Source organism: Alligator sinensis, unplaced genomic scaffold (genome assembly GCF_000455745.1).
Source record: "Alligator sinensis unplaced genomic scaffold, ASM45574v1 scaffold1513_1, whole genome shotgun sequence".
In the NCBI taxonomy this organism is placed as follows: Eukaryota; Metazoa; Chordata; order Crocodylia; family Alligatoridae; genus Alligator; species Alligator sinensis.
This window is the reverse complement of record NW_005843620.1, coordinates 1-11,024: the sequence shown is the minus strand read 5'-3', so window position 1 is coordinate 11,024 and position 11,024 is coordinate 1. Positions and strand designations below refer to the sequence as shown.

The following is an 11,024-nucleotide window of genomic DNA, read 5'->3' as shown; positions in this document are numbered from 1 at the left end:
TCATACTGTAAAGATAAAAGCCCTGCTCTGCAAAAGTGTTAGGGAGGGAGAGCATTTCAGATGAGCAGACACAGCGTTTCCTGTGGGGTCACAGATGGAGCCGCATCCAGCCAATCGTCACCGTACTCTTTCCTCTTACAGGGACTCATCAATGGGAGCAGGACAGATACACCTGTTTGTGTTCTAATTCAGAAGCTCACCATCCTCCGCTTGTGATCTGTGAAGAAAAAGAAAAGGTACGGGGCCTGGATTCTTTGTATGGGAAGACTAGGGAGTGTTTGAGGGGTGGTTTGTTTCCTTCAAAATGTGACTGATCCTTTTATACCTTCTGGTTTAGACTGTGCTGCCCAAGGAGCAGAACTGGGTGATTTGGGAAAACACTAGGTGAGGTGGAGTGGTTTTGGGATCCAAGAGAATCTGCTTGTCAATGTGTTTGCAATGAGTTCATGGATGGAAAGGCCGTGGGGTCCGGAAATGTTTGCCACAGGCAGGGAGGAGGAAGCATGTAGCTGGACTGAGTTGGAGGCAATTGTCACCAGGTAGAAGTTAATGATCATCTTGTTGTGAGGATGAGACATCACAGACTACAGTGTAGATTTAGTCCAGGTTGGGTTGTGGTTCCCTCTCACAAGGACATGATGCAGAATGGGAGACGGAGAAGCTTCTGATCTGAAAGGATTTCATGTCCCCAAAGAGGGTGACAAGATTCAGATTCTTTCACTCTCCTTAAAGCACAATGGGCCAGACCTTGTGCTGGTGTCAGAGCTCCTTGGGCTCCAGTGGAACGATGCTGACTGGCACCAGTAGAGGATCCGGTCTGGTTGTATGAAGGAGCCCCATCCCTGACCAGCCGGACAACCTCAGGCAAACACGTTCTCCCTGTATGCTGCCACACTGACAGCTCCCTTTTATCTGGTGCAAGCTAGGCAGAGCTCTTGTGCAAGTAGTTGAATTACACTGGTCCTCCATAGTCTCTCTGGTATATTACCTATAGGATAGTGAGCCATTTTTGGTTCAAACCATAAGTAATAACTTTAGCCTTCAAGGCCAGTGAAACTCAATGATCTGTTCTAGGGTCCTTATACATTGGATCCAGTCAATAGCAGTGGGTGCACCTACACATGTACTTTACCGCAGATTTGACTAATTAGCTCCACTGTAAAGTGTCACAGTCTACATGTGTGCCAGTATTGGGGCACAGTAAAATAATAACTCTGCTGAAATGCACGTGTGGACAGTGACAGGGATGGGATGGGACATAAGATGCTAAAATGCAGGGGCTGCATACTGCCTATCCCCACATTGTAGCACCCTCATGCCCCAGCCAGCTCTGACGCCACACAACACCTCCATCCAGAGCCTGGGGCTGACCTATAGTAGCCCAGGACTACTCTGCCCAACCTCAAAGTGCTGCAGACCTGGGCATATATGTAAATGTTCTGTTAAAAAGCAATTTTCTCTGGCATGAACTGTGTGGAAGTTTATCATGCTGCATTAATTGCATGTGTAGAGGCACCTAGTATGTTGCAACACTTCTTGAAGGCAATGAGGCTGATATGAAGTCATGAGTTGAACTGTGGAAGAGAGATTTTTGCTTTCAAAACAACATTTCAACATGAGAAATGTGCTTTTTGGTTCCAAAGACTGATTGAAGAAGATGTATATGCTTTCAATACCTCTGCCTCCCTGACTCTGCCACCGCCCACCCCCCTGCAGTGCAGTGCTGTTTTGCAAAACTGGCACTAGGCAGTCACATTTTGTCACAGAATCTTCTGGCTTTTTTTGGTGAGAAAATTTTTGAACAACTGTCACCAATACAGGTAGACCACACATTAAATTATGACGATAACATGTCATAGTGACTCATTAACACACACAAAGAACTTTCTGAACACATTGTTACTTGGTGAACACCATCCATGCTGTGCACTGAATGTACCTGTAGACAGTGTTAGGCAAGAGGAAAGTATGTGCTGCTTTAATTAATGATAGTACAGAAGAGCTGAGCTGATTTAGCAGTGAAGACCACAGTAAGTCTGGTGTCTTGTAACTTCTGAGTGTTTTTGCAAACATTACCCTCCCTGAATGTTGATTTATCTTCTAAAGTGGTTACAGAGTATAACATGCTAGAAAGCTGGGCCCCTCCTAGAGTTATCTCAAAGGATCAGGCTGTTTAGGAAGCTCATCAGTTCCCCATTGAGTACCACCCAGCTGATTCAGCCTTCTCAAACCCAGGGTATAACTTCTCTCTCCCTAGTACTGGACATGAGTGAGCATGCGGTAACCTACTTGGATGTGAAATTTGATCGGTCTAACAGGAAGAAACCTGGAAAGAAAGGTACAGCATGGAATCAAATATAATTCCAAAATTGATAGCATTGTTCAGGTAGAAACCCTAAATCCTTTTTTTAAGTATTAACTGTTATAAAAAAAAGCCTGCTTACAAGAAAGGAGAAGCCCTCTGAGACATTTGGCCATGGCTTGCTTAAGATGTCTCATTTTGGTCAGGTCTGGCTTGGTCAGGTTGCTTAAGATGTCTCATTTTTTAGCTGTTTAACATTAAAAAAAAGGGACAGCTTCTGTTCTTGCCAAGCACCACATAGGACCCAAAGTGCTGTGCAGCTCTGGTGCTCTCCTCATCTCTTCAGTCCTGCTCTTGCACATGAGCAGGTGAGAGCCTTTGCCTTAGGGCATAACCCTTTGATTCCCCAGAAAAAAAAGCCTCCATCACTTTTTGACAAGCCCAGTCTGGCTTTGAAAATCAATCAGTGGGTTACCTCCTGCTGAAATTGAGCAATGGGTTACCTCCTGCCAAATCCAACACCTCAGTCCTAAGGGCATTTTCCTAGATAACATGATGGCTGGGGTTACCACTGTATATACTGCTTAAACTTAAAGCTGTACACTACTGGATATTTCCCATGTAGCTGGTAAAAAACATCAGCACCAAATATCCAAACCCTTGACTTGTTTGAGTAGTGTTTGAGGAGCTCTCAATTTCTCATTCATTTGCCTCTCCAGTGATAACAAAAACAAGTGAGCTCATCACATGTGAGATGCGATATTTCTGGGGGCCATTTGGCTTTGGCTCCTGCATCTATCTGAGCTGTGACAGCTGTTTCCTGTCTCCCTTTTGAATTACTTTCCTAAATGTTGTCTTCCCTCATGGGATAACAGAGAAACCAGGGACCCTGCTATTACAGGCATCTTGTTCATGGCCATATTGTTCTGTGAGCTCGCATAAAGCCAAGTCTAAACTCTCTGTCCCCATTCTCTCTCCAGTGAGACAGAAGGAAACAACAACTTATTCTGAGCTGAAGTTTCAGAACCTGCCTGAGCAGCAGAGAAGCACGAGAGCTCAGGAGACAGAGGACAGAGGGACTGGGGACAGCTCAAGCCCTCAGAGGAGAAATAAAGGTAATATTGTCCTGGTTTCACAAGAACACTTGGCTTTCACCTGTCCCCGTTACCACCATAGACACAAAAAAAATGTCATACCCATGTTGTGCACTATGTAGTGAATCCAACTGCTTCATCATACCTTCCCTGTGGGCTTCTCACTTGAGTCATTCTGTAGCAGAGTGCAACCCTGAAGCTTGTAACCAGCACTTGTGTTTACTTTACCATCTATAATATGTTTCCTATGTGTATTCTTTTTATACTCCTTCTTTCAGGGCATTTAGGGGTTCAGCTTTTCTGTCCACTGTTTTTACAACCAATGAGTCCCTCCCTCAAATTGTCACACACTCTGGATGTAAATCAGGGATTTGCTACACCACTGATACATTCCATATCTGAAATTACAGAAAAAATAATGAAAGAGTTCAGAAAGATCTTCCTTTACCTTGTAAAGATAAAGGCCTAAGGAACTGTGTGGTCTATCCTTCAAACATTTGGAGTTTTGTGCTCCAGACCTCCAGGGTCAGAGCCTAATGCATCACGATGAAAGCAGACTTGGCTCATGAGGGCTTACTTGCCCTCCTAGCCATACTCATAACCAAGTTCCCATAGAGAATGTGCTGCTGGCTTAGAACATGAGTCTATATTTTATAGTATAAGGTATAACAAACATACATACGGTTTAAGACAGCACTTACATAATTTATTCCAATTAAAAACTGTAACAGGAAACTACCAATTAAGAAATGTTAATCCTTTTGATCCTTGTTCTCTAAACTGCCTGGGAATTCACCTCTCAGCCTGTCCAGGGAGTTACAGAAGTTACTTTGGCCATTGGACATTTTCCCAATGTACCTGCTCCTTGGCTACCTCTCACTGCCAGGACAGTGTTGCTCTGTACCTAGGGTACTGGCTGTGAGGAAAGGCAGCTAAATGTCATGGTGCACCTGTGCCCCCTAAAGTCGCAATCAAATGTTAATCACTGGGGCTACTATTATTAGATACTTGACTACAGAGAGTGGCAGTGGGAAGAATTTCTTCAGATATGATACCAGGTGTTGGACTGGCCTGGTGAAGTGGTTTTCTCCGAAGAGCATTCAATTAAATGCTAAAACACACTTTATCTGGAGCACATTTCAACTCTTGTTTTGTTCTCTTTTCCCTAATATCCAGGCACAACATCATGAGCATTTATGAAAAGCAAATTTTGGGCTTTTATAGATATAGATATAGATATAGATATAGATATAGATATATAAAACAGAAAGCTGGTTGTGGATGATTGACTTGTCTGTAAAATCCAGTTGGCATTATACTTGGCATTTGCATGTTGTGTGATCCGAACAGAGCATATTTAGAATATTTATGGGAACCTGACTGCTCTGCAAATGAAAAGTTATTCATTCCAGATCCTGGAGATGATATGCAATAGTAATGACACCCTAGCATTGTCCAACATGCACACAAACAGGAGAGAGACATAAGCAGGCGCAGCTCCTGAGCATTTTCCTGATACAGTCTTTTCCTCCAGCATTGGCCTGGGTTGCTGTGTCAGTCTGTAGTTCATCTGTTGTTGATTCGGCATCATCTGTTTCCATGACTAGACACACAAAACTTACTTCGAACATTTTTTTTCCCAAAAGCACTCTGCTGTTTTCAAGACACTTTTCCAGGGCCTGGTCCACATAGGAGCACTCATTGTCATCTCCTTTCACATACTGCACTTTCCCCTGCCACACCACTCACTGTTTTTCAGCAAGTGCAGCTGTTTCTAAGACACATGTTTAAAGATGCCCACATAAGTCGCTTTCTTTTTTCCCTTGCCAAGTTATTTGACGGTTGATGCAGTGAATCTTGTGTTTGGCTGATATCAATACTTGCATTATTTGTATTTCTTCACCAGATCCTTCAGCTACACCTCTTCGATGGCAGCTTGCCACCCTTGTTCTTGGGTTTCTCTGCCTGATTTTATTGATAGCAACAGGAGTTTTGGGTTACAATGGTAAGTTTATAGAGAAGGAATCACTATGGATCTGACAGGAGTCCTTGCACAGTTTTTGAAGGCAGGCAGTGTTTTCTCATGGCTCTAGGAAGAGTCTAATATATGACAATACTTGCAGTATGCCACTCAAATAGTAGATGTCTCTGTGGGCTGTGTGCAGTATTAAGCAGAGTTTAGCACCTAATAAATTAGTTCAGTTCTGGCTTGTAAGATCACTGGGGCATCCATCCACTGTGCAATGTATGTGGTCTCCTGTACACCTGCCTATTTTGTTTTTATGCTAGTCAAGCGTGCCAGGGACTATTACCAATATGTCTTTTGATTGTTGTGTTCTTTTCTTTTAAATGAGATGAACTGCACAGAAGCCAGAGAAACAGAGATCACCTTCTTCCTTTATACAGTTCAGCTGCCCCCTGCACATCATATTGATGCAATGCTCTAGTGTTGTACAGTTTGCTTTTGCACCAAAATTATACTGACCATATCTGAGCAGTTACCATCTCTATTACAAAAACACTGCTAGGCTGCTCTGAAGTGGAAGTCCCTGAGTTGGACCCAGAGCACAAGCAGCCCACTCACAATTCAAGTGGAGACTCTCCTGTAACTACTGACATCTTCTTAAATCCAAAGCCCAGTAGCTCCACAAGAGCAGCTTGATGCAGCGTATAAATTCCATTACCATTGCATCCTGTGTTGGGTAACACTTGATAGTAACACGGAGAGTCTGGTCTGAAAACACTGAGGTCACAGTTCCACTATGGTTTTCACTGCTGGTTGCTTCAGCCCCTTGAGCAGACTATATGCAATGTGTGTTGTCTCCTGTATGCCTGGCTATTTCTGTTATAAGCCACTAGAGCTTCTACACATGTGGCTATTCTGGGCTGGAGCCTCAGAGTAGCGTGAAAGGTCCTAGCTGTGGTGGACTCCCTGCAGCAAGTTTCATCAACACAGCAGAGAACTGGCCTGCAGCCCTGAAACCTGTGTTTAGAAAATAGAAAGTATTTTCATACACTCCATGTACTATGTCATATGGGCAAATCTGTGTTGTTTTGTGCACTGAAAAATGCAACTTTAATCATAGATTTGTTAAGCAGATTGTTAGCCCAGCACATCCCCATCTGTGGGTTGCTTCCTTAAGTGAGTGCTGGCTTGGAGATACGAGTTTGGGCTGTCATGCAGACGGGTGCTGTGGGCAGCCATTATGATAGTATTATTTTTTGAGCTCCTTGATGCTGTGTGGGATTGACATCAGCAGACCTGTGCTAACTGGGACAGGTGCTTTAGACACTTTACTCTGTGCCCAGTCACAATGCTTTTGCCACCCAAGGTAGGTTGAGCTGGTCAGGACCTGGATTTCAGCTCTTAAAACAACAACATCCCCCCCCCCCAAAACAATTCCAATCCCTCCAAAAAAACCCAACAAAGCTTTTGATATTTGGTTAGCCCCAGATGGGAGTGCAGAGCCCGAGCCTCCACATTTCGTACCAAAATGATTGCATTTTGGCTTGGCTTTCTGTTTGGGGCTTAAAAGCCACCAGAGGCCCAACTCCAAGCTAGCCCTGCAAGAAAGTTGTGGAGGAGCCAGACTCCTTTGCTTCCTTCCAGGTGGGCATACTAGGAACAAGACAGGTTTCCATTGCCAACCAGACACAGCTCCATGGAGCATGTAGTCAAAATGGCTGTTTGTGCAGTGGGACTCAATTTTGAGAAATCCTCATTTTTGCAATAAGAAAAACTGCTCCACCAGAAAATGTCCAGGAGCTGTAACTGCACACAGTATTAGTGCAACTGAGGGGTGTGTGACACTGCACAAGAGAGAGCATCGGATCTGTGAAACTCCTCTGCAGCCATTATTATCTATAACAGGCACTGATGTGGTGTTTTGATGTTTCAGGGTGTCAGCCAGGCACAGAGCAGGAAAACTCCATAAACGAAGAGGAGCACCTCACTGCTAAGCCAACATCCTACCAAAAACCCAGCCTACCGGGAACATCGAGAAAGCAGCCCCAGGACACAGGTAAATCATAGGCCGTTGTCTCCACAGGGCAGGTCCAGTCCTGTACATGAGGCAACATCACCACCCAAAGATGGACTGGCCTTGGCTGAGGGATATCCTTGGAGATGCGGCTGTGTGGTCCCGCTGGTGGGGAGTTGTGGAGAAAGGGGGATCCTCTCTGTCTGCGCCTGTCAGGCTCCTGACTCACCCATAAGGCTGTGGGCGCCACTCTCTGCCCTTGTACGCAGTGAAGCAGCTATTCTTGGAGGGGAAGACCGATCCCCTTTCAGATGTATGAAACAGAAGGTTCCCCTCCAGTGCGCTGTAGGGCCCATGAGGTACATGAGGTGGAGGATCAGAGCGGGTAAAATCCTTGTGGTCCTGACAGCAACATGCCCAGCACAGGGCAGTAGGGGAAGTGGTGAGTTGATTTGTGCTGTGTCTTTGTTTCAGCGGAGAAGTGTCCAGTGCTGTGGATGGCCAAGCAGAGCAGGTCCTACATGTTTTATCCTAAAAAAGAAACTTGGGAGCAATGTAATTCCTCCTGCACTTCTCAATCTGCTGTGCTGCTCAAGATAGAGAGTAAAGAAGAGCTGGTAAATGAGTGTTTCCTTTAATATATTGGTACATTTTTGCCATATGACTGCAGCCAGGATGGAGTCAGGCTCTAGGGCTGGGCTTTCTGGTACAGCTTCAACTAGGCTGGGGGTGAGGATGGGGAGGATAGAATTCAGTGTGGGGTTTATCTCTATGCACACAGGTGTTTTATTGTATTTCCAGAGTACTGTGTGCATGGGTTGAGCCATGTGTCTGATCTTACAGTACTACCTGCAGTAGGTTTGAGAACTTACCTAGCCAGGCTGGTACTGGGTCTTATGCAGGTACTGGCTACCCAGTTTTCTACAGGGGAGAATCTCTGCACTGAGGCTCATGGTTATACTATAGCGCTCTGCTGATGCTCTCTATGTGTTTGAGATAACTCACTGCCATTCCATCTCATCGTATTGTTGTACAGAGTTTCATAACCACCAAGTCTTTTGAATATGCTGAAGATCGTGGAAGCAGCGTATACTACTACCCATTCTGGATTGGATTGTCATTTGACTCCAGAAAGGCGAAGTGGGTCTGGGCGGATGCTTCAGCTCTTTCCTCTGGCCTGTAAGTCTGTGTCACTAGGGCAGTGGTTCCCAGACTTTTGGTATCTGTGGCACAGGTTTCTTCTAGATTAAAAGTGGTAGCACACTTCACTGTTATACCAGAGAAGGTGTATGTATGTATCTTTGTGTGTTTTTGTGTGCGCGCATGTGTGTAAGACCCAGGTTCAAAACGCAAAACATAACAGATGCTATTCTCCTGCCAGAGGAAATCACACCAGAAATGAGAGGTACTGTTGAAAAAACACAACCTGTTTCCCAGTTTTCTACTGTCTGCACCTGTTGAAACCTGGTCTGTACCTCAGCAGATATGGTCAGATTCTGCTGTTGTGATTGCTGCTGCAGGGTTTTTCAAGCCAGCGACCACCCTCATGGTACATGGCACCTCCTGCCAGCCCCAGGAGCATGGGAGGGGTGGAGGGGATTAATTGTTCTGCAAAATGTCTGTCTGTCCTTCTATGTGCAGCAAAGAGCACTACTCAGAAAAAGGCCAGGGTGTGGGGTGGATACAGTGGGTGCCTGGTGGTGAGGAAGGGCTGGGGAAGGCAGCACCACCAGTAGCAGTCCACAGAGGCGCAGCTGCATGCAGTGCTGGTGTAGCTGTACTCAGCTCTGCACTGAAGTGCAGCATTTGCATCTAGGTGTAATTTCTCCCGGAGCCACAAGGGGCTGACACTGCCGGCAGAGAAGGGTTTGTGCTATTAGCTCAGTGTTGTATCTGAAAGACTGCCAGATGCTGCTGCCACTATACAGGCTTCTTCCTGTGACTAGTGACAATGTCAACAGCGCAGGGATGGAACAGTGTCATGACACCTCCTCACTTCCCTCAAATAGCTTTTCTCTTCCTTAAACTGTCCATTTGAATGCAATTTCCCATGTCTTTGGCAGACCAATATACCATCATGAGTAGCCATTTTATATGGCCTATGAGATGATGGTGTTAGATCATAGATGTGGGAGGTGAGTTAGTGGGAACAGGGGAGTTTGCCACAACACAGGTTCATGATGCATTGAAGAGCCATAAGGTTCATGAATATATCCTATGGATGCCACCTGTGCTGATGTGATCTGTGAATTGTATGGAAACTTAGGGCCTATTCTCTCACCCACCTTGGGAAAAGAGATCTCTCTGGGTCAGCATGCAGGCACAGGAGAGGGAGAAAACAAAATATTTTGTCAATTTGTTTGGAGGACCAATTTCTGGAGGGTTGAAATTGTCTTCACACGAAGTGTGTTGAGGAATCAAAATTGACCACACCCTGCCTTGTAAATGTGCCATGAGAATGCAGGAGTCCTGTGCTGCCTGTTTCTCATGCAACCAATTGTAATGGCTTGAGCTGCAAAACACCTCTGACCTTCCTTTTGCTGGGTCATGGCTTGAAAGCATCCCCTGCAGTCAGTGCTGTGAGCAGGAAGAACTCCCAGCTCTATGTCCTAACACAGGGCTCAGAAGAATATATCTGACTGTAGCTTGTGGCTTTGTCTTCCAGGTTTCTGCTCTCAGATTCCAGTCCTCAGAATTATCCGGATGGAGCTTGCGCATATTTGCAACGTAGTAAATTTAAAGCTGGAAGCTGTGGAGAAACTCGATTTTGCATTTGTGAGAAGAAGGAAGCGCAAATTAAAAATAAGGTTGATTAACCCACCAGAGAGACAATGTAGTTGGGGCTGGTCAAGGAGATCACTGCACCTGAAAGAGGAGCGTGGAGCTCAGGAACAGAAATGGATCAACCAGTAACAATCCCTGGAAGTTGTGCTGATGTTTACAGGGAAGGCAGCAGGGTCCTAAACTGAGATGGGACTTTCCTGTCTTCATTACATCCAAGTTTCTTCTTTTCTTGACCCTGTGTTGGGCTTTCACAGTAGCTTGGTAATCTCGCAGGCAAACAGAAAGATCCAAGAACTTATTATGTGTACAGCTGTGCAGGGCATCATAATTTCATGGAAATCACAGATGGAAAAACACCCATGATCCCCCGGGGATTGCTCATGCCCAGGCACAGATGCACGCTGTTGTGTACAAGGCAGGCTCTGGTCTTGTCCAACAGCAGGAGCCCTAAGAGTAGAGGTTTCCACCACTATCCTGGGGTGGTTCTGTGTCCTCTATCTGCTACAAGAATGTTACCTTGGTTCGGAAAATAAAGCACCTCCCACCACTTGCATGTTCCTTTGCTTGAGGAATGGGTGGGTTGTATCAGGAATGGTCAGATGTGCTATTTTGGTCTCTTTGGGACAGGAGTATGTCCATACTCTGAAGGGGTGCATGAGTTGCACCCAGGTCGAGATTGCCATTGGAAGAGGATGGGTGGTTCAGTGTCAGGTGTCGTCCTACAGATACCAGGTCTGGCCCCTGGCCTGTTTCACCCTGGCCTTCCCACCAGAGGAGGGGAAATGCCTGTTGCAGAGAATATAGCAGTGACCAGGTCTTTTGGGTTGGCGCACCTTGATCCCATGAGCTGTGCAGCAGGTGAGT

At 45.6% G+C, this 11,024-nt stretch overlaps 1 protein-coding gene across 1 annotated transcript; it reads left to right on the top strand.

Moving 5' to 3' along the window:
• Nucleotides 1–2,265: 2,265 nt before the first annotated feature.
• On the top strand, nt 2,266–10,192 carry LOC112548845 (C-type lectin domain family 7 member A-like). Its single transcript, XM_025195589.1, has 7 exons — nt 2,266–2,338; nt 3,283–3,417; nt 5,303–5,401; nt 7,296–7,418; nt 7,851–7,993; nt 8,413–8,555; nt 10,042–10,192. The coding sequence occupies exons 1-7, from the start codon at nt 2,266–2,268 to the stop codon at nt 10,190–10,192; spliced, it is 867 nt and encodes a 288-aa protein (XP_025051374.1).
• Nucleotides 10,193–11,024: the final 832 nt, after the last annotated feature.